The 24572-nt window shown below is 55.1% G+C and overlaps 1 protein-coding gene across 1 annotated transcript in view; it reads right to left on the bottom strand.

Annotated features, from left to right (window-relative positions):
• Nucleotides 1-10670, bottom strand: part of LOC144940601 (phosphatase and actin regulator 1-like) — a 98053-nt gene extending 87383 nt beyond the window's left edge. The window contains exons 1-3 of the mRNA XM_078866834.1: nucleotides 10444-10670; nucleotides 9781-9825; nucleotides 7918-8343 (exon numbers count right to left, since the gene is read on the bottom strand). Of these exons, the coding sequence (XP_078722960.1) occupies nucleotides 7918-8343; nucleotides 9781-9825; nucleotides 10444-10498 (526 nt within the window). The 5' untranslated portion in view covers nucleotides 10499-10670. The remainder of the gene's footprint in view (nucleotides 1-7917; nucleotides 8344-9780; nucleotides 9826-10443) is intronic.
• Between the last annotated feature and the right edge of the window lie 13902 nt (nucleotides 10671-24572).

Genomic DNA, 24572 nt, shown 5'->3' with positions numbered 1-24572 from the left:
GTGAGTGAGTGGGTGAGTGAGTGGATGAATGGGTGGGTGAGTGAGTGAATGAGCGAGTGGGTGAGCAGGTGGGTAAGTGAGCGAGTGAGTGGGTAGGTAAGTGAATGAATGGGTGAGCGGGTGGGTAAGTGAGTGAGTGGATGAGTGAGTGGATGAGTGAGCGGGAGTGTGTTACTGTGGCCTGCAGTATTGTGTTTGAACCCAGCGTCTCATCTGTCCCCGTGTCTCTCCCCGTGTCCGTCTCTCAGTGTGTGTCTCTCCACGTGCCTGTATTATTATCACTACTGCTAGTATCATCATCATCATCGTGACCAACAGTTGTAGTTTGCCAGAACACGCGACACGAACGAGCGGCTACCTCCACGTGAGACCCCCCCCCCCCACGTGACCCCCCCCCTCCCGAGTCCGGGGCAACTCACGCGGGGGGGGCGTGGCCGCCACAGCGCTGCCCCGCACGGAGCAATGTGGGGGGCTGGGGGGGGGTGTGGGGGGCTGGGGGTGTGTGGGAGCTGGGGGTGTGTGGGGGGCTGGGGGGGTGTGGGGGGCTGGGGGTGTGTGGGGGGCTTGGGGTGTGTGGTGGGGGTGTGTGGGGGGCTGGGGGTGTGTGTGGGGGGCTGGGGGTGTGTGGGGGGGGGTGTGTGGGAGGGGGGGCTGGGTGTGTGTGTGGGGAGCTGGAGGTGTGTGGGGGGCTGGGGGGTGTGTGGGGGGTGTGGTAATTAATTGACGCGCCGGTGTCACTTTTGAGATGGAGGCGCAAAGACAAACACGCGCGCGCATCGCAGCCCCCAGCCGCCGCTCCTGTCTCGACAACAGCCGCCGTCCGCGGCGCGTGACCCACATCACAAAGACAAAGATCCCCCGTGTAGCCCTACCGGAGTGTTGGGGCAAGTGCCGCGAGCGAGCAGCGCCTACGAAGGCCGGCACGGCACGCGAGGGGGTGGGTGGCCAGCACCACGCCCGTGCCGCCTCTGTCTCCCCGGTGGCGCGATGTTTGCGCACCGCCCCAGGTACTCATTTTAGACTGAGGCGACCTAGGGGAGGCCCAGGACCGGTTCAGATAATCGTCACTGACACACACGCAAGCGAGCACACGCCGCAGACACGCAAGCGTGCTTGCTGGGAGCATCACTGGAAACATCTCCGTGAGATGAATGGAGGGGCGTTCTGGAGACATCTGATCATAATCCGCACAATCGAGTTGTCCAGAGAGCAGGCGGTACTCGTTGAGAGAAGCCACGTTAAGTGGACGACAACTGTGGCTCATTAAGTTCATTGGATGGCCATCTGGGAGGGCAAACGCAAAGTTAAAGGTGCGGCCCTGCAATTACTGGCGGAAGGGGCCTCTATTTAAGACCGAAGCAGCAGGAGGAGGATTTCTCCACGATTCTGCGGCTGTCCGGCCGATGATGATGCTGCTTTTGTTGTTGTAATTACTGGCGAAACGTCACGCTACTCGAATTGTAAATGTTGTGGTGGGTTCACTCTCCAACACACAACCGGTGTGTGCTGAATTAGTAACGAATCGACACGTTTTTTTCACGTGACAAACCTTACTAATTGGCTGTGTCGGGTGGTGGCGGGTTTCACGACACATTTATATTTACGCGATCTAACCCCCCCCCCCAAAAAGACCTCTAATATGGATCTCAACACAGCTGTTTTGTTTCCAGAAAAGAGTTAAACCTCTTCCTGTTTTTCATAGTTTACCGAAATATGATTGGTCGCGAAAGCCCCCGATCGAGGGAGCTCCAGCAGGGAGCCGCCCTCTGGAGAGTATTTGGCCTACTCTTCCACACTGGCCTTGACACGCGAGCAGATTCACACGTGTTCTGATTACTGCTGGCTGGACACAGGCGTTTGGAGCGAGTTCTAGAAACCTGCTGTTATGGAGTGACTCATGCAGCCAGCTATGGCTGCGGGGTTTGGTCGTACATGTTATGTATGTCGTTTGTTGTTGGATTTGAATCACAGTTCCTATGATCACTGTTGCATTGTTTTTGTGGCTTTATTTTGGTGATTTTGAGGACGGTTTGGTCTGGCCATGTTTGTTTGTTGTAGTATAGAGTTGGCCTGATAACTTTAATCTACATTGTCTTATGGTTGTTATTGTTTGACTTGCATCCCACTGGGATTTTTGCACACAGCGTTGAAATGCGGTGTTTTTTCTGGAAGACTTTGCTGTTTTTTCCAATATTTTTTTCTGTTGCGTGTAGTCACTTTAAGATGTTTCTTCTTCATGTTTTTGTTTGTTGCGGTTGCACCCGAGTCAAGAGCCGCATGGCTCACAGGGTTATACCTAATCAATGAACCTGAAAACTGAAAACCTGTGGAGAGACGAGAGCGAAGTGTGGGTGTCGGGGAGTGGTGGAGCAACGGTTAGCACCACGCTGCGCTACAAACCCGACGACCCGAGTTCGATTCCCGTTCACAGACAAAACCAGTGACGAGTTATCTGAACCAGTCCTGGGCCTCCCATAGGTTGACTCGGCCTCAAATGAGAACCTGGTGCGGTGTGTAAACATCGCCACCGAGGAGACATAGGCGGCCGGGCGTGGTGTTGATCACCCACCCCCACGTGTGCCGTGCCGACCTTCAAAGGTTCTATTCGCTAACAGCACTTGCCCCAGCAGTCTGTTAAGGCTATACGGGGGATCTTTGTCTTTGTGTAGGGGGTGACCGCCTTCTCCCAGGGCACCCCGATGTGAACGAACCTGCCGATGACCCCCGGTTCGCCCGGAGTAGGGGACCGGCGACTCCACCCCTTGGGGCTCCACTGGCGGCCGCGCCACTGCACTCGAGGAATAATTCCAAGTTGAGAGGCCTCAGAGGAGACCCAGCCAAGTCGAGAGTTATGGGTCTGTAGTTATAGGTTTGTAGTTATAGTTCTGTAGTTATAGGTTTGTAGTTATGGGTCTGTAGTTATATGTCTTCGTGGCGTGAAATGGTCACGAGCTTCGCTGCGAATGCCCACGGACAACGTTCTATTTATTATTTGAACAGGTAAGGCCCCACTGAGCTAGAAAGTTATTTTTCAGAAGCGACCCGACTATCACAAATGATAGCTCAACGAAGTGGCTTGTCACGTGGAAATTTACTGGGGGACCCGCAGAAAAATCCACACGACCATGGAGAGAGAGACACAAACACAGGATGTCGTGGGATCGAACCCACGACATCCTGTATACCAGCCGAGGTAGCCAACATCTCCCCACAGCAATAACTGCACCTTCCTGGAATATTCCTGTTCCACCTGGCAATACCCATCAGTTCTGGCCCAATCTGAATAGCCTCAGATTCATCCGCTCCGTTTGCGTGACCCACTTTGCGCGGCCCCACAGGAGGAGGGCGCGTGACGCCGACTCATAAATCCCTGAGTAGGGAGCGCGACGCCGATTGGTGACACTCGTCGGATTGCTGCCGGAGACGTGGGAAGCGATGTCGCACTCCGCCGATGGGACTCGGGACAAAATAGAGGGCTTCTGGGGCTTTTGCGTAGGAGGGTTTCAGGTAACGTAGAGTCAAAGTGATGCCCTTGCTGGCATTGTGGGTGCTCAGCTGTGTACAGCTCTGCAGAGGCAGTGGTGGGAATTCCACATTCTTATGGCGAGGACAAGAGTATATTCAAAGGGCAACCATCGTTGATTTCCCCACAGAGTGGTACTCGTTTTATCGACCCCGGAGGGATGATGGGCTGAGTTAACCCCCCCCCCCCGAACTAGGAAGTTGAACTCGTGACCTAAAAACGAAACTATATTTTACCAGGTAAGACCCACTGAGTTGTGTAGCTTTTTTTTCAGAAGGACCTGGCCATAAATGATAGCTCACCGAAGTGGCTCATCATCGTCATCATCGTGTGATGTTGATTCTAAATGTGGAGGGAAAACCCGGAAGACGCGTAGAAAAATCCACACGACCACGGGGAGAGAGACAGAGAGACACCGCAAACTCCAAATATACAACAGCAGGCGTCAGGGCCGGGATCGAACCCACGAACCTTCTTGTATACCAGGCGAGGTAGTCAACATCTCCTAGCCACCGTGATGATGATGAGAGAGAGACACCGCAAACTCCAAATATACAGCAGCAGGCGTCAGGGCCGGGATCGAACCCACGACCTTCTTGTATACCAGGCGAGGTAGTCAACATCTCCTAGCCACCGTGATGATGATGAGAGAGAGAGAGACACCGCAAACTCCAAATATACAGCAGCAGGCGTCAGGGCTGGGATCGAACCCACGAACCTTCCTGTATACCAGGCGAGGTCGTGAACATCTCCTAGCCACCGCGGTGCCCTTCATATTGCCAGCTGCTCGCTCTGGCGCTGGGACCACGTGGGGCCGGCTGGCGAGTGTGGCTCGGTCAAGCGTGTCGAATTATTTTGGATAACTGTTTTTGTTTTCAAATCGAGCGGGCGGCGTTTCTCAGTGTTCACTCAACCGGATCAGGGAAAATAAATCCATCTTGCCAAAATCGCGTGCTCATATAGGCATGTAGGAAGTCCACCTTCTCTGCACAGTTAAACAATGCCTATCAAGTTCCTTTTCCACTGGCACATCCGAGCCGTGCTAGTACCAGACCCTCACGGTACGGGTGGTTTTTCTGCTGGCGCTTTGTTTGCCTGAACCCAACCGTGCTAAGTTGGCCTCACAAGGCGTCTGAATCTTGCTCGGGGCCAAGCAGGGCCAGGCGCGGGGCTACGGACGCGTTCAATGCTCACGCTGGCGGTGGGCAACGCAACACAACGCAGCCACGCAGCCTCAACGCCGTCGTCTCTGCGCGTATTCACTCGGATAATTGCGTGCGACTTCAGTGATTAAAGCAAAATACCTGAGGCCTCCTGAACCGAACCAGGCTCCTTATTGCAACGGAGTAATTTGCAGGTCTGGCCTATACCAATGACCTCGTATTGTTTTGTTTAGCTATGGCTGGAAACAGGAGAACCCGGAAAAAAACCCATACAGAATAAGGGGAGAAAATACAAACTCCACCCAAGATATATGGCTGCGTCAGGAATCGAACCCAGGCCCTTGTCGCCTGTGTGCGGTGCGATTCTCACCACCACGTCACCACCCTGCCACTCCAATTATCACCGGGACTCAATTTCCCAAACCTCGGTGTGAGTTGCAGACATCCCCCGCCCCCTCTCTCATCCGGATGCGCATCTCCCAATGTTTCACTCCAGACAACTCGCGTGGCTCTCCGTGGGAGATGCACGGTGAGCGAACGAGAGGCGGCGGTGGGTGTGAAGCAGAGAGATGGAGTTGGGAGTTGGGGTGTGGAGGCAGAATAGCAAACGACGCGAAATTGGCACGAGTCGCGTGAGACCCACATCGAGAATTTTCAAAACGTCCCCAGTATCAGAGGGCGGTGGAATGGGATCTGAACGACGCCAACGATTAGCGCGCTTGGTTCCACACGCTGCGACAGAAGTTCAACGTACATACATGGAACTTACACACCTGCAACATACACACGTACGTACGTGCGCACGGCACGGCCAATGGTTTCTCCACTATACGCGCAGGAAACATTCAGTTAAAGGTGGGGAATTGGCAAAGTATCAGTGGGGATGATCAGGGATCAGGCGAGCTCGTCTGGTGTTGCGGCAGGTCCGTTGGTTCGATCCCGACCCTGATGCCTACTGTATATTTCGATTTTGCGTCTCTCTCTCGCTCTCTACCCGAAGCGGTTGCGTGGATTTCTCTCCGGGCCCTCCTGGTTTTTCTTGCCCCTCCCACAATTAGAATCCACGTTACACGTTCAGAGCAGTGTTCTTCACTCATTTTCAGAGAGAGGCAGGGAGAGGGGGGGGGGTGGAGGATGGCACCACATTCGCCAGCAAGACATAATCAGTGTGAGGGCTGCTGCACTCATTTGAAACACCATTGGGGTTTGTGACATCGCGTGTACGGTGGCGAATCAGGGGGTACGACTGCCCCGGGCCCCGCGGTTTGGGGGTCCACGCGCTTCGACGACCCTGTGTGAGATGTAATACTTCCGCTTTAGTTTGAAGATCTGCGTACCCCCCCTCCCCCCCGACCGCCTCGCATTGTTGGCTAGTTCGTACAGCCTCGGCTTCTATTTCTTTCCCCGCGGACGAAAAAACCCGTTGACAATCACGTCGCAACTTTAGTCCGCGTGAAAACAACAACAACAACAACAAACAAACAAAACTCACCACCGACTTTAGCGATGGTGTTCAAGCGTCTCACGCCCGTGAGTTTTATGCGGCCCCCATCTCCCCATCGCCCCGCCACAGCACGGGAGCGAACCTGGGTTCCCGAGCCTGGACGGCGCTCTGCTAGAAGGACGCCCCCCACCTTTGCACAGAACACGTGTCGCTGGAGGCGGCTATAATCGTTGTTGTACCGTACTTCTGTACCCCACCCCCCCGCGCGCCCCCTCCCTCCCCCACGACGTCTACGCGCACAGCCACCTTTCACCGGCCCGCACGGACCAGCGTGGTGAAGTATGGTCAAATAACCACCACGACCGACGTGGGCAGGCCCTCATCCAGCAGTGGATCTGCGACCCAGCACATCCGTGACGGGTGGCAGAGAGGGAGCAAGTGTTCCTCTCCACGAGTTTCAAGAGGGGGGGGGAGGCGCTGGGTTCGATTCAAAACTCGGGTGCATTTCTACCTGGAGTTTTATTACGAAGCTGAAACTCAATTTGTGTTTTATATTGTACCAGGTAAGCCCCCTTCCCCGACTGAGCTGTGTAGCTCTTTCTCAAAAGCGAATGACAGCTCAACGAAATGGAGGGGAAAATCGACGGGAGAGAGACAGCGACATCGTAAACTCCAAATATACAGCAGCTATCGTCGGGGTCGGGATCAAACCCCTGATCTCCTGCATATCTGGCGAGATAGTTGACACCTGGGCAGTTAGTTTGTATCTCTCCCCCTGTGTGCATCGGTTTTCTTCCATCGTTACCCCCCCCCCCCCACACGCGCACAGATAATTGTTAACCGGTCGAGGGTCGTACTGGGGCGCACTCCCCGACACAGCGACCCACGTCAGGGCATGTGGGGCACGGCATCGGGCAGCGCGGTTGGCATGGGCCCGCGAATGAAATCGTGAAATGACACCACCCCCACCCCATGATGCATCCCGTTATTCGCAATAACCCGCACTCACGTAAACAACAGCAAGAACAGCAACACCGCAGTGTGCATGCGTTCAGCACACGAGCACCCCCATTGAGAATCCTACACGGTACTACGAACAACACACGCGAGAATACACACACGGGTATACACACACACACGGGTATACACACACACAGGAGGATCCGCACAGACACGCACACGGACACATACATATAGACACACACAGGTCTACACACACACAAGAGGATGCACACACACACAGGTCTACACACACAGGTCTGCACACACACGCGGATTCACACACACGCGGATTCACACACACAGGAGGATCCGCACAGACACGCACATGGACGCATACATATACACACACACAGGTCTACACACACACAGGAGGATGCACACACACACGGGTCTACACACACACGCGGGTCTACACACACACAGGTCTGCACACACACAGGTCTGCACACACACGCGGGTCTTCACACACACACACACACGAGTCTACACACACAGGTCTGCACACACACGCGGAGGCACAGGCAGACACGACGAGCTAGCGGCGCTCCCATCATCACCATCACCGCCATCACCGCCCGCGCTGCACGGAGCGCACGGAGAGGCGGGGCTGTCTGTCAGACAGCAGCAGCAGCACAGGGCTGACAGGGAGGGCAGCTGAACACCGCGGACAGCCCAGCAAGCAGGACAACGCAGCAAGCAGGACAGCGCAGCAAGCAGGACAGCGCAGCAAGCAGGACAGCGCAGCAAGCAGGACAGCAGCAGCAGCGTCGTCGTCGTCGTGTTACCGGCGGTCTGCGTGTCCAGCTTGAGCGCGGAGCGGAGCTCGGCCAGGCTCGGCGTGTCGCTGCGCGCTCGCGTCCTGCTCCAGCCCCTGCTGCTGCTCCTGCTGCTGCTGCTCCTGCTGCTGCTGGTGGTGATGGTGGTGGGGCTGAAGGTGGTGGTGGTGGTGGTGATGGTGCTGGGGCTCTCCTCTTCACGCTCGCTCTCCACACGCGGCTTGGGCGCCGCCTGCTGGCGCTGCGGGATCGCCTCCTCCTCGTCCGCCTCACGGCTCGACGCGCGGTGCCGATCGTGGCTGGACCACTCCTCCCCCTCCACCTCCTCCACCTCCTCCACCGCCTCCTCCTCCTCGTCGTCGTCGCCTGCGTCTCGTCGCGAGTCGCACTTGGACCCCGCGGTCGCCATCAGCGCCACGTGGCTGGGTCTGCGCGCTGCGTGGGGCGACACGCGGTTAGACACCAGGTGGTCAGGTGACTTAGTGACACACGGGGTGAGACACCAGGTGGTCAGGCGACTTAGTGACTCACGGGGTGAGACACCAGGTAGTCAGGTGACTTAGTGACACACGGGGTGAGACACCAGGTAATCAGGTGACTTAGTCACTCACGGGGTGAGACACCAGGTAGTCAGGTGACTTAGTGACGTCACAAGGTGAGACACCAGGTAGTCAGGTGACTTAGTGACTCACGGGGTGAGACACCAGGTAGTCAGGTGACTTAGTGACACACGGGGTGAGACACCAGGTAGTCAGCTGACTTAGTGACTCACGGGATGAGACACCAGGTAGTCAAGTGACTTAGTGACACACGGGATGAGACACCAGGTAGTCAGCTGACTTAGTGACTCACGGGGTGAGACACCAGGTAGTCAGGTGACTGGTGTAGTCCCTGGAATGTCCGCGCTGTGTGTGTGTAAAAATGCTGTCATCAAGCGCAGCGTTTTGCCAAACATTCTTGGCTGAATGCCTTCCTACGCCGTGCCGGTCGTGGGTGTAGTTTGACCATACTTCACCACGCCAGTCAGTGCGGGTTGGTAAATGTCGGTGGGTGGGGGAGGGTAGTCAGAACCGGTCCAGTCCTCACTCGCCTCTCGTCTTAGCCGTGGCCTCGAATCGCACTCAAGGTTTTGCCTCGATCCTAGCGCACTGCGCTAACCATTGCGCCACCGCTCCTCACAAAGCGCGAGTCACGGATGCACATCGAGTGGCGTGGCAGCAGCGATATTGCTGCGGCTGCATGTGTGTTACCCAGATGAGTGATTCGCAGGTGATATTTTCAGCACTTGCGATACCGTTTTGCCCAATGACAGCGTTGGGATTTCATTTGTTGAGGCGAGAACGCGGAGGTCAACCCACGCGCACACCAAGCGGGAGAGCGTGCAAACTGAGAGGCGATCGAGTCGGGAATCTCACCCAGGCGCTTCGAGCTGCGAGGCGCGAGTGCCACCGCTGCGACCGACGGACGAGAGCGGCGATGGAATGGCAGCCCAAGGAGGGGGGACGCGTCCAGCGGAAGGAGCACCACGGGGGATGTAGCGACGATGTGGGCTCAGTGTGATGATGGTTCAGTGTTGTATTTGTGTGTTGGGTGATCTGTTTACCTCTCTTGTACTTTGCACTCATATCGTGTCTGTTGTTGTTGTTGTAACCTGCTTACCCCGTGCCCCTACTGGACATCTGTAAACAAAGCGCTGATCTCCCCCAGTCATAAGTAAATCCAAATCTGCGCACAGCCAGCGAGGGAGATGGTTGGCGGCGGCTCTGGGCCGTGAGCGACGTGACGGCGAGGAGCAGGCACCCGGCTTTCACCCAGCAGTGGATGGACCACGGCCGACGGTTGTGGTGTCGCGTTAAGCGGGCGCAAGCTCACCTTGCAGGCGCAGTCCGAAGCGCTGGGGGAATTCGTCCGTCGTGTCTGCTGCAAGGGAGTGGATGAGAGGGGGGACATGTTTGCCGGCAGCATGTGGACACCGTGAGACGGCATCCCGCGCGCCACGTGTCGAGCAGACGCCCTCGCCGATCTCCGAAGCTAAGCGGCCTCGAGTCTGGATGGTGCTCGGCTGGGCGAGCAGCTTGAGTAAGAGAAGCCGTCGTCGGGCTCCGGGGGCGGACGTGGCGAGCAGCACAAGCGGCTGAGCTCCTCCATAAAATAAAATACAAACATCACCTGCGTCTACGCTGCCCGCCTCCAGCAAATCTCGAGGACCGGCGTGGTGAAGTATGGCTGAATATCCCATCCAGCAGTGGATTGACAAGAGCTGTGACGTCGCAACTTGGAGCGATGCCAATCTCCGTCTGGCCGTAGGTGGACATTCCACAACTCCTTTGACGGTGTCCGATCTCCCTGACAATGTGCGCACGGAACGCGACGCAGAGTGCAGCGCGCGCCGACCGTGCCCTGCCATGTGCCCAGCGTGATGCATTCAGACGCGGCGGGCAAGCGATTCCTTGCAAGCGAGAGGGGCGGGCGGCGTGGTGTCACCGCTCGCCGGAGTGCCGGGGGAAGGATCGTTTAGCGTCACGGCGCCAGTACCTGCAGCGTGAGTCGTCTCGACGTCGTCAAGTTCAGGGCGATTCCTCGGCTCCATCTCCACGGTGCCTTTCGCTGACGCTCAGTTCCTCAATGCGATGGTGATCATGCAACGATGGTGATCATGATGCAGTGATGATGATGACGATGCAGCGATGATGATAATGAACATGCAGCGATGATGATGAAGCGATGATGAAAATGATGATCATGCAGCAATAATGATGATGTAGCAATGATGATGATTGTTGTTATCTCAACAAGAATTACAGGACGCGTGGTTGCCGCTCGCTGCTCGAGACGCTGCTGGCTCGAGCGACTGATGCTGCCGATGGTGAACTCGGAGTCGCTTTGAATGCGGTGACTCAGAGGCACCGGGGGGGGGGGCAGACACGGGGGGCGCGCGGAGACGTCTATAAACGAAGGAACTTTGACGGCGACCTGCCATATTCCCCAGGGCAGTGTGACACACACACGCACAGACACGCACACACACACACACGCACATGCACACACACGCACAGACACACACACGCACACACACGCACACACGCACACGCAGACACACATGCACACATGCACACACACGCACAGACACACACACGCACACACACACGCACACACGTAGACACACGCACACACGCACGCACACACACGCACACACACACACGCACAGACACACACGCACACACACGCGGGCACTCACACCACAATGATAAAGATGCCCGTATAGCCATGACAGCCTGTTGTGGCAGGTGCTGGCAACGAGCACCTATGGACAAGGGGGGGGGGTGGGTGGCCAGGGCCCCGCCCGGCCGCCTTTGTCTCCCGAGTGGCGATGTTTTACACGCGCGCACCAGGTGCTCATTTACGGCTGAGTCGACCTAGCGGACCGGTTCAAATAATCGTGACTGGCGTAGCGCTCACCACTACACGACCGCTCCACAAACACACAAACACACACGCGCACATACACACACTTACAAAGATCCCCCGTATAGCCTGCAACAGGCTGGAGGGGCAAGTGCTGTAGCGAGCACCTACACAATCACACACACACAATCACTCGCGCAATCACACAAATCAAACACGCGCAATCACACAATCACACACACGCACTCACACACACAATCACACACGCAATCACGCAATCACACAACCACACGCACGCAATCACACACACAATCACACACAACAACAACAACCGCCATTCGCCACTAAGTGGCGGTGACGTCACCACGACGCTTGTGCCAGGCCAAGTGCACCTTGAGGCCACGTGAAGTGTCGAACGCCCGCTGGCAGGAGGTCACGGGGCAGACCCAGGTGCCACGGGTCGACTGACCGAGATGACCGAGATGACTGGCTGATGCACCACATGTGCCCCCTACTGTACCAACTTGCTGTGCTTTATTCACCCGGCGCTCCGCTCGTTGTTGTGAGCGTTGCTCCTCCGCCCTCCGTTGTTGTTGGAGGGCGACTGCCTCCAACTGCCCAGTAGCGTCCTTCACGAGCCTCCTCCACTGAGGCCGATCTTGACACCGCTGGTACCAGTCATCGGCAAGTCCACTCAGCTCCACGTCCTCCTGTACCACATCACTCCATCTCTTCTCTAGCCCGTGCCGCGTCCGCTTAGCCCCCTCGATCCGGCCGAACAAAAGCTGTTTAGGCATGCGGTGGCTGGGCATGCGGGCTACATGACCCAGCCAACGCAGCCTTGCCTGCCGGAGGAGCTCACCGATGGGACCTTGCCCAGATCTTTCAAGGATTTGTGAGCTCCTCACACAATCCAGCCTGGTTAAACTCAGAATGGATCGTAGGCAGGCCAGCCTAAATGTTTCCAACCGGAGAAGATCACACACACACACAATCACACACATACAATCACACAATCACACACACACATACAATCACACACACACAATCACACACAATCACACACACGCACTCACACACACACAATCACACACAATCACACACACGCAATCACACACACAATCACACACACAATCACACACATACAATCACACAATCACACAATCAATCACACACACAATCACGCACACAATCACACACACAATCACAACAACAACCGCCATTCGCCACTAAGTGGCGGTGACGTCACCACGACGCTTGTGCCAGGCCATGTGCACCCTGAGGCCACGTGAAGTGTCGAACGCCCGCTGGCAGGAGGTCACGGGGCAGACCCAGGTGCCACGGGTCGACTGACCGAGATGACCGAGATGACTGGCTGATCCACCACCTGTGCCCCCTACTGTGCCAACTTGCTGTGCTTTAGCCACCCGGCGCTCCGCTCGTTGTTGTGAGCGTCGCTCCTCCGCCCTCCGTTGTTGTTGGAGGGCGACTGCCTCCAACTGCCCAGTAGCGTCCTTCACGAGCCTCCTCCACTGAGGCCGATCTTGACACCGCTGGTACCAGTCATCGGCAAGTCCACTCAGCTCCACGTCCTCCTGTACCACATCACTCCATCTCTTCTCTAGCCCGTGCCGCGCCCGTTTAGCCCCCTCGATCCGGCCGAACAAAAGCTGTTTAGGCATGCGGTGGCTGGGCATGCGGGCTACATGACCCAGCCAACGCAGCCTTGCCTGCCGGAGGAGCTCACTGATGGGACTTTGCCCAGATCTTTCAAGGACTTGTGAGCTCCTCACACAATCCAGCCTGGTTAAACCCAGGATGGATCGTAGGCAGGCCAGCCTAAATGTTTCCAACCGGCGAAGATGCTCCGCTAGGGGGGTCCACGTTTCGCAAGCGTAGAGAAGGGAGGGAATGACCGTGGCCGAGAAGACCTGAAGCTTCGTGCGGAGCGACAGACCAGGTAGCTTCCACACAGCGTTACGCAAGCGATGAAAAGATATTGCCGCTCGACTGATTCGGAGTGAGACCTCTGCTGATAAACTGGAGCCGGTCATAAGCACACTGCCCAGGTATGGGAAACTCTCCACTCTCTCCACAACTGCCCCATCACCGATTGGGAGTTGTGGGGGTGGAGTGCCCGATGGTACAAAATACCCAGGCAGGTGCTTAGTTTTGGTGGGGCTGATGGTAAGGCCCCACCTCTTAGTGGCACGCTCCAGTCTCAGCAGCAGCGTCTCCAACTCCTCTTCTGAATGAGCAATCACACACACACAATCACACACACACACAATCACACACAATCACGCGCGCGCACGACATCCCTGCACGGGGGGTCACCATGGGAACTGAGCAATTAGCATCGTGATCACGTGAACGCGGGGGTGGAAAAGCGAGCTGCCACACGTGGAGACAGACACCCCCTCACCGCCTCACCCCCCACCCCCCTCACCCCCTCACACTCTCGCCCCCTCACCCCTCACCCCCTCACCCCTCACACCCTCACCCCCTCACCCCTCACCCCCTCACCCCCACTCCCTCACCCCCTCACCCCCCATCACACCCTCACCCCCCCACCCCCTCACCTCCCACCCCCTCACCCCCACCCCCTCACCCCCCACCCCTCACCCCCCACCCCCCACCCCTCACCCCCCACCCCCTCACACCCTCACCCCCTCACCCCTCACCACCTCGCACCCCTCACACCCTCACCCCCCCACCCCCCACCGCCCACCCCCTCACCCCTCATCCCTCACATCCTCACACCCTCACCCCTCACATCCTCACCCCTCACCCCCTCACACCCTCACTTCCCCACCACCCACCCCCTCACACCCTCACCCCTCACACCCTCACCCCTCACACCCTCACCCCTAACCCCTCACCCCTCACACCCGCACCCCCTTACACCCTCACCCCTCACCCCCTCACCCCTCACATCCTCACCCCCTCACACCCCACCGCCCACCCCCTCACCCCTCACCCCTCACAACGCTCACCCCTCACCCCTCACACCCTCACCCCTCACCCCGCATCCCCGCACCCCCCAGCCCTCACCCCTCAACCCCTCACCCCCTCACCCCTCACACCCTCACCCCTCACACCCTCACCCCTCACACACTCACCCCTCACTCCTCACGTCCTCACCCCATACACTCTCACGCCACACACATTTTACTCAATGTCCCAAGATGCGTGCCACACACACACAGAGATGCACTCACTCAGCTACATTTATAACGTCTCATTAAAAGTAATATGTAATTAACAAAGAAAATCTAAATGTGGACTCGCATATAATAACAATAATCCCCAGCCCTCTGTCGCTCTGCTGCCTGCTGCAATTACAAACCTCGTGACGACGGCGACCGGGGGGACGTACCCCCACCCCCCTCCAAGGCCCCCCCCCCCCCCACAGAGCCCCCCGCAGTGCGCCCCCCCCCCCTACAGAGCCCCCCGCAGTGCCCCCCTCTCCAGCGCCCCCTCCACCCAGGGCCCCCCGCCCCCAAAGCACCGTCCCCCCAACGCCCCCCCTCAGAGCCCCGCCCCCACACCTCCCTCCAGCGCCCCCCCCCCAGAGCCACGCCCCCTACAGAGGCCCCCTCCCAGCGCCCCCCCCACCCCCCCCAGCAGGGCGCGAGGCGGCAGGAGGCGGGGCAGGGAGGGGCGGGGCATGGAGCTCGCTGTGCGCCGCCGCGTCTCCCTCCCCGCGCGTGCCCCGTGTCGAACTTCTTTCGCACCGCACGTAGCCGACCGTGCTAATCGGATGTGCAGGGGGGCGGGGGGGAAGGACAACAAACGGAACACAAAAAGCAGTTCTGAAGAAACGAGTTTGTCAATCTCGATGATGATGATGATGTAAAAGTGCAATGTTCCAGTGGCTTCCTACTATGGGAAGGGAGAACGTTCCAGACGGCTGCATCTGAAATGCGCCGCGCGATTTGCGGGGATCGCCACAACCACCGCCGTCGTTTTTCGATGGCTCGCCAAAAGCCGCGGCTGCTGCTGCTGCTGCGAGGATGATGCCCGGAGTGTCGCGTGATGATGGTCGATGCTCCATGTCGAGATGAGCGGCGAGGTGCTTGTGTGGTTCGTTACGGGGCGAGCGCTTTGTGCGTCATGAGTGCGACCGCCCGCCCTTCGAGACGAGTGCCACCTCATCTATTGCGAGGCAGAAAGATTCACACCACGGCGGTTTAACTCACGACGGGGACTTTCGTGATCGCGTTATCGGCGATAACGTTGCTGATTATTGATGATGATTGCAATACGGCATCAACACGGCCTCCTTCTTTAGGAGGGGCGGTTAAAATGGCAGTCACCGGCCATGATCAATGCACTGCTGGATGAAGGCATCCTCGTGCCATCTCTAACAGCCCAGTGTGTTACATCCCATCAGCCACCACCACCACGTGGCCTTTTTGGGCGTGCATCATTCCATCAGCATGAACCCAACACGAACAAAACTATGAACCGGTTTCGGCATACGATGTCTCATCAACAGGGCCACGCTTGCTTGACTTGATTCAATGCTGGGGAACTTTGCATACACCATGACACGAGTTGGTGGGTGGTCTTAAAATCACAAAATAGTCACACTTGCAGTTCCTGTGAGCTGGTGGTCTGCATAAGGCTGAGAGAATATGTGCATTCAATACACATGTATTCATAAACTAAACTAATAAAACAGTTTTTGTTTGAAACCAGGTAAGACCCTCCTCCACGCTCCACACTGCTCACTCCGTGTTACAAAGACAAAGGTGCCCCCTACAGTATAGCCTTCAACAGACTGCTGGGGCAAGTGCTGTTGACGAGTAGGACCTTTGAAGATCGGCACGGCGATCGTGGCGAATGGGATGGCTAGCAACCACGCCCGGTCGTCTTTGTCTCTCCCAGGTGTGATGTAAAAAACTAATATTTGTTTTTATTGTACCAGGTAAGGCTAATGCAGCTCTTTTTCAGAAGCGACCTGGCCACAAATGAGAGCTCAAAGAAGTGGCTCATCCCGTGGAGATGTATCCCAGCCAAATACTACTTAAACGCGTGATGTTGATTCTAAATGTGGACGGAAAAAAAAAATCGGAGGACCCAAAGAAATAAAATCCACTGCGACCACAGGGAACAGGTGTCGGGGTCGGGATCGAACCCACGCACCTCCTGTATACCAGGCGAGGTAGTTAACATTTCCTAGCTACCGTGATGATGAGAGAGAGACACCGCAGACTCCTAATATACAGCAGGTGTCAGGGTCGGGATCGAACCCACGAACCTCCTCTATACCAGGCGAGGTAGTTAACATCTACCACGAACCTCCTGTATACCAGGCGAGGTAGTTAACATCTACCACGACCTCCTGTATACCTGGCGAGGTAGTTAACATCTCATAGCCATTGTGGCGCTCAAACTCCATACTGCTGGTGGTGATTGGTGTTCATATTCCTTAATTTCAGTACCAGAGGTGTTACAAAGTCATTCGTCCCAGCCGAATGTTGTGACACGCAATGCATTTTTGTTTAAAATAAATTATGTATTTTTTTGTTAACGCTGATGACTATTTGCCTCATTGTTCTACTTTATTTTCCTTTCGTGATTTTGGCGACAACCCAGGTCACAGCTGATGATAGAGACTCCCCTCTCTAGCCACCTGTGGCACCCCCAGGTTTAGTTTGATAGGCGTTAGGGGGAGGGGCGCAGTGGGGGCCCACACACGGAGTTTGACTTTCTCCGTGCCCAGGACACGAAATATAAAGATCCCCCGTATATAGTTAGGGGCCGTCCATAAATGACGTCACGCGATTTTGGACGATTTTTTACCCCCCCCCCCCCTTCGTCACACGGCGTCATAAAAAGTCAGACCCCCCCTCAAATATGACGTCACAAAGCTCTGCCCCCTCCCCCCTCCCAAAATAAAACATGCTTCAAATCGCTTTAAACTATTGTCATTGTAGTGCGTATTTAATGTGGCGCTGCACTCTGATGTTGTAGGAGAAAACATTTATTTTTAAAGTGTATTTAATTAAGTAGAACGTGTTGTCTATATTTATTTAAAATTGCGCATTTTGATGTGACGTCACATTTCTCAAACCCCTCGTCACATATCGTCACAAATGTATGACCCCCCCCCCCCAGGTGTGTGACGTAATTTATGGACGGCCCCTTACCAGACTGTTGGGGCAAAGTGTTTTTAGCGAGTAGCACCTATGAAGGCTGGGACGGTACACAAGGGGGTGGGTGGCCTGCACCACGCTCGACCGCCTTTGTTTCCCTAGTGGCGATGTTTACCCACCCCGCCAGGTACTCATGAAAGGCCCAGGACTGGCTCAAATAGTCGTCACCGGTGTTGGCCGGAGAGCGGGAATCGAACTCGGGCCGCCGGGTTCGTAGCGCAGCGTAGCGACACAGTTGCAGTGACAGCCGGCACAGTAAGTCTTCAATAATTCAAGGAGTAATTTCTTTCAGCGCGAGGAATACACGCGGGGTCTTCAAGGGTTCCCATCACTCCAAGCGTTCCGAACTCCAACTCACTTCCCCTTTAAACACGGTGTTTCAAAATAATGGACCCGATTTGAAATCGCTATATCTCTGTAACCACGAACCGCCCATGAATGAAACTCTTACCACTTGAAAGGGCGGGGCATAGAGAGGGAGGGGCATAGAGAGGGCGGGGCATAGAGAGGGCGGGGCATAGAGAGGGAGGGGCATAGAGAGGGCGGGTCATAGAGAGGGCGGGGCATAGAGAGGGAGGGGCATAGAGAGGGCGGGGCATAGAGAGGGCGGGGCATAGAGTTTCAAATGATTACCGCTAGATGCCTCTCCCAGCGCACAAACAGCTCCTAGCCTCAGTCATTCGCAAGACGCGCTGCCTCAACGTTGGAGAGGTCGCACGGGACCCCAAGGCTTGGCGCTACACTCTCCAGACATCACCACACCCTGCGACTTTTTCTTGTGGGGATACGTCAAAGACCCGTGGTGTTTTTGTGTCACCGTCAGCGACTAATCTGGATGACCTCAAAAACAGAATCACGGCAGCGGTGACTTCAGTGGAAGAAGACACTTTGAGAGGCGTTTGGGACGAATTCAACTATCGTCTCGATGTTGTCCGTACAGCAGGTGGAGGGCACATAGAGCATTTATAAAATGGTTAGTACAACTTAATAACTCATTAAACGATTTGTAACTTTTTGTGTAATTGTAACATATTGCCATCGTTAAATATACTGCTTTGAAATTGGGTCCATCTTTTGAAACACTCTGTATATCACTCGAGCCCTTTCCCCGAAGGTTCCTTGACCCTCCGCTTTCCGCCTTCCCACTTTCTCCAACGGATCCCAACCGACCCACCCCATAAATCATCCTCCGTTGTCCCGCTCTCTCCACGTTACATTGCTCCTCAATCCCCTGCCTCTAACCAATCCCCCTTCAGGCCCCGTTAAGGGTCAGTCAGAAGGCGTGCTTCACCTTCTGACTGTCCGTGCCATGCACGCCGTGTCCAGCAGGCGGCGTGAGCGTTCTCGGTTGCGCCTGAATCAAGGGTGGCACAGTCGGGTTTTTTACAATCGGGTTTAATTGTCTTTTTATATTAAACCCGATCATCTGAGATTGGGAGAAATCCGGTTTAATTGGTTCTAATTGCAGAACCGCACTTCGCCAACTTCTCAACGATGGGCTTCATCCATTCCAAGCGAAGGAACTCACTGGCGCCCACGATTGTGGAGGAGAAGCTCGTGTTCATCAAGACCAACCTGCCCGCCGCATTCTACGACTACCCCGTGCCCGACGGCCCCCCGAGTACGATGATAGCAGCACCGACGAGGAAGCAGCCTAAGCCTTGGATCAGAGTTTCGTATTCATTAAACCAGGTTTTAATTCCCCGAAATCGGGTTTAATTGTATTAAAGAAAAAACCCGATGCCTGCCGCTGGAAAAATCGGGTTTTTTCCACCCATGGCTTGAATCCAAGGTCGTAGCCATGGAGTCAACATGGGGGGGACCAAATTTCCCAGGGTGTCTCGGGGTCCCAACCCAGAAAAATATCTAAATTTGAAAACTAATTTCCTGCCTAAAATATTTTAAAAATCACTAACACATGGGATGGACTTTTTTTTACAATAATGTCGAATAGTGTATTGTATTACATTGCTCTGTTTAAACGTTTTACCATGTATTGTTTCATTGTATGTAATGGCAGAGATTAGGGATTAATACAGTACAACCATAACCACAATCATATAAACAGAAATATATGCATTGTTATATGAAGACAAGCCCAGATATTGTGGCCAAGGTTCAGCAAATTGTTGTTTTTATTTACATGCATAGCAATTCTTTATAGCAATATATTGGAGGGACATTTTGAGCAATATTTGAATATTGTGTCGCCCCCAATATATATTATAATTACGGCCCTGCCTGAATCACTACACAACGACAGCGGACCGCGTGCTGATATCGGCCAATCGAATGAAAGGGCGATTAACCCGCAAACTACAAATTAGCCCAGTAATTTTTTTTAAATGTTTGTGATATTCTCGTGCCCGTGTTGATATATTCGCGAAGAACATTGCATTCTGATGTCCGTTTTTTTATCTTCAACTTCATTCCGTGAGTGTAGACTAAACGAGTGGCGGGGGTAAGGAATTTACTCCTCCGCGCTGCAGAACTTATCAATATTGTTCTTTATATGCAACTTATCAATATAGTTCTTTATATGCATCTACTGCTGGGTGAATGCCTCACTCGCCTAACCTTCCCCCCCCCCCCTAATGTACCATCGGCATCATTAGCCAGGGTCTCTCCACTGCTGGATGAATGTCACACTCCCTCCGAACAGCTGAGACGGCGCGGCCGCCGCCACTGCTTTGTCGCCCACGCGCCACCAGATGGCGCCACGCGCGTTGCCAACTCACGGCAGCATCCACACAGAGAGAGACAGAGAGAGAGGGGGGCAGAGAGATAGGGGGGGGGGCAGAGAGAGAGGGGGGACAGAGAGAGAGGGGGCAGAGAGAGAGGGGGGGCAGAGAGAGAGGGGGGATAGAGAGAGAGGGGGGCAGAGAGAGAGGGGGGGGGCAGAGAGAGAGGGGGGATAGAGAGAGAGGGGGGCAGAGAGAGAGAGGGGGGGGGCAGAGAGAGAGGGGGGACAGAGAGAGAGGGGGCAGAGAAAGAGGGGGGGCAGAGAGAGAGGGGGGATAGAGAGAGAGGGGGGCAGAGAGAGTGGGGGGGCAGAGAGAGAGGGGGGGCAGAGAGAGCGAGAGACTTTTTTGACTTTTTAAACAACTTTTATTGCCGCCAGCAGCAACAGCACTGGAGGCGATTCCGATATGAAATACACAAAGTCACTAGCAAACAAATGAAAATAAACGCTACAAATCCACGCGCTGTGGCGCTAAATGCACCGCGCACAACACGAAAGAAAATTCACGTGGTGGTTGTGGTGGTCATCGCACGCCACGGTGATGAGCGAGCGCTTCAGAAGGTGAACACGAGGGTGCCGTCCACGCTGGTACAGAGAGGGGCTTGTCCGGCTCCCCAGCGTTCGAAGAAGACGCGCTGCACATCACCGGCATGTGTGTGGTACATGGCGTGCTCCAGCCGGAGCCGCGCCTTAAGCAGGCCTCTGAACACTGGAAGCACAGAGCAGCCGTCAGTGTCACCTTGCAGCATCCTTTTCCTCGTTCTATACACCGCCATCTTCGCCGGAGCACAGGCGAAGCAGAGAGAGAGAGAGAAGGGCAGAGAGAGAGAGGGGCCGGCGTGGAGTGGTTAGCAGCGAGAAGATGATGCTGATGCTGTCCTCTCTCTGTGTGTGCGTGTCCATTGTTCGACTCGTCGTGGTTTTGGTGACCCACCGGGAGGAGATTCCTCGCTTTGCGAACGAGACACCAGCTGAGCAAAACGAACTTGGAGAGAACAAAAAAAAACACCCACACTGCCACGTGCAAAAAGGGCAATTGCCTGAAACGTCGCCGATTACATAGATATCGTTGCTTAATGCCACCGTGTTGTTGATGAGCGTGTTGAAGCTTCTTGTTAATCGCGCTGATCAGGGTGGGTCGGGTTTGGTTGCACAGCAACCCATGATCGGTTAGGCCCTCATCCAGCAGTGGAGTGACAGCAGGAGCTGCCCGCCTTGACCGGATCCGTTGGGGTCACGCACGCGTCACCGCACGCGTCACGCACGCGTCACCGCACGCGTCACACGCGCTCCAGGCTCGGGATCAATGACCGTGGCGCACACGCAAACACGCCGCTCGGCGCCGAGTTCGATTCCCGCGCGCGGCCGCCAACGCCGGTGTAGATTACCAGACGCGATCCTGGGCCTCCCGTAGGTCGACTCAGCCTCAAACGAGTAACTGATGATACGTGTAAAACACAGCCGCTCGGGAGACGAAGGTGGCCGGGCGTGGTCCTGGCCACTCGTCACCCTCGTGTGACATTCATAGGCGCTTGCTAACAGCACTTGCCCCAACAGTCTGTCACAGGCTATACGGGGCTCCTTTGTCTTTGGGGGTGAGGGCGGTCGGACCTGGTGGCGGCACACCGCTTCAGATTTCCTCCTGCTCCCTCGTCCTCCCTCACTCCTCCCTCGCCCACTCCTCACCCTCCTCCCTCGCCCACTCCTCACCCCCCTCCTCACTCGCTACCGATGACAGCCGTGGCTGGGAACCGCTCACCACTGCGCCACCGTTCCACCGCGCGCAGCCCAACGTCTAACCCAGGCGTCGGCGTCCACAATAACAAGAAGAGAAATGTGGATTTTTTTTCTTCCGAATTCGATACGAAAAACACATTCCTGCGGAGGGAGCTGGTAGGAACGTTGGGTTGCTCGGTCAATGGCCAGGGTCAACCGCGGCGTGGTGTATTCCGCAAATATGCCCGTCTGTGAGGGCGAGCACAAGCCGGCGTGAGTAGGTTAAACGTTGAGTTTCATAAGGGCACCACGGGGTGACCAGCCCCTCCCCACCCAGCCCCACTCCTCCCACCCCCCACCCAGCCCCACTCTCCCCACCCAGCCCCTCCCTACCCCTCCCCACCCAGCCCCTCCCCACCCAGCCCCTCCCCACCCTCCCACCTAGCCCCACCCTCCCCACCCAGCCCCTCCCCACCCTCCCCTCCCCACCCAGCCCCTCCTTCCCCACCGAGCTCCTCCCTGCACGACGGACGGACACAATAATCCCCTGTGGGCTGATGTAACCAGGAGGTTCCTACCAGTATTAATCAGTCATTATTTCACGAGCCGCAGTGCACAGTGCCGGATTATCCTCGTAGCACAAGTAGCTACACAAGCTACGGGCCCCGCACTTTCAAGGGCCCCGCGCTAAATGCTTTCAAGCTATCAACTCCGGTTCAGTGATTCTGCACTTGCTCTATTACTATAGTACTATACTGCTTTCAACTTTTATGAACGACTGGGTGTTTAAGGTTAGCGATTTGTCGTATTATTTGGCTGTATAGCAAATGAAAAAACTACAATTACTTTACTGTGCAAGTAAAACATTTGTATTTTAATATTTATCTGTTTTTTTATATTTAGGGGCCCCTTTATAACATATGCTACAGGCCATGCACTAGCACACACGCAGAATATCCATTACCAGAAACGTTGCCGATTTTATGTATATGAAATATATATTTTGATTTGAAGCTTTCGTGACTGCAGGGATTCATATTCTTGGTTCTTTCGGTAAAGTCACGTAGAAGGGAAACAATACAATTATTTACTGAGAATTTTAATGTTTTATATTTTTATTATTTTATCGTTTCCCTTCTACGTGACTTTACCGCAAGAACCAAGAATATGAAATATGTCATCACATCGCTCACTAGTTTCCTCTCTGCACTCACAACTCATTTATTGTTCTCTAGCTCACCCCACGACCCCCCCCCCCCCCTTAATCTGCCGCTCAAAGCCACCACCACCACCGCTGTTCCCTCTCCATGTTCCCATTACATGGCTCTCACTCATTCCCCATTCATTCAATCCGTTCTCCTTCATCGTGTATCGTTATCCATTTCGCATTCGCCGAATTCACGCATCACAGACGCGCCCCCATTGCTTCCTCTCGTCTGTTTCTTTCACCTCATCACCACCACCACATTCACACGTTGTTGCACCCTCGGCAATTCTTGTGTCAAGCGCCTTGGATAAGGCGCCGTGTCGATTATTTTCAGATCAGAGAGGAAATGCAAAGACACGACGGGTGTGCAAAGTACACGGCAGGTAAGCGAGTCGCCAACAACAACAACAAATACATATAAAGTATAGATTGCAAAAGTGGACATCGATTCCTGCCAATATTCACAATTACGAAACGCGGCCTTGGGCCAAGGCAGCCACCCAGCCCGTCTCGGGTCGCGCAGTCGGCAGCTGCCAGCGATGAGCGGCATGGGCTCGCCATGCAGGTCAGCGCTGATTGATCTCAATCTCCCCGCTAATGTGCCGCTAATTGCCCGCTGTGTCATCTCAGCCAGCCCCACGTCCCGAACGCAGCCACGGAGTAGCGAGCGGAGGGTCATCAGCCCGGGGAATCGGTTCTCACCGGATCGCTGCTGACAGACTGGCCACGCGAGTCGTATTAACGGGAACCACAGGCAGAGCGAGCATTGCTGTTCTAACTCAGTGCTTCTTCACCTTTACTGCAGCCTTTCATCCCTTTGATTCACAATCGTTAAAATAACTATAACCTTAATAAATACGTAGGTGTGATGAAACAAAGCAGTTGCACTTACGTTGCCACGTGCTTAATTTGTGTTTTTGATGGTTTGCCTCGTAAACAAAATCTGGCCACGTCTCGCACCTCCCCAGAAAGGGCATCTCACAGCATCCCCAGGGGGTGCTGTGGGATGCACCCCAGGTTGAGAAGAAGAACCACTGCTCGAACACTCCGCCTAACACGAGCACTACTCATAACCACACACACTAACCTCACCCCTAACACTACCACTAACCCTACCATACCACTAACCCTACCCCTAACACTACCACTAACCCTACCCTAACACTACCACTTACCCCACCCCTAACACAACCACTAACCCTACCCCTAACACTACCACTTACCCCACCCCTAACAATACCACTAACCCCACCCCTAACACTACCACAAACGCTACCACTTACCCCACCCCTAACACGACCACGAAACCTAACACAGTGGTCCACGACCTTTACTGCAGCCCTGCGCCCCTTTGGTTCTCAAACGTAAGTAGAAATGTACAATGTCAATAACTACATCGGGTTTGCTGAAACAAAGTGAGTTGCACCAC

This window comes from Lampetra fluviatilis, chromosome 23, assembly GCF_964198595.1.
Source record: "Lampetra fluviatilis chromosome 23, kcLamFluv1.1, whole genome shotgun sequence".
Taxonomy (NCBI): domain Eukaryota; kingdom Metazoa; phylum Chordata; class Hyperoartia; order Petromyzontiformes; family Petromyzontidae; genus Lampetra; species Lampetra fluviatilis.
Note: the sequence above shows the minus strand (reverse complement) of the source record. Positions and strands in the feature narration are given on the sequence as shown.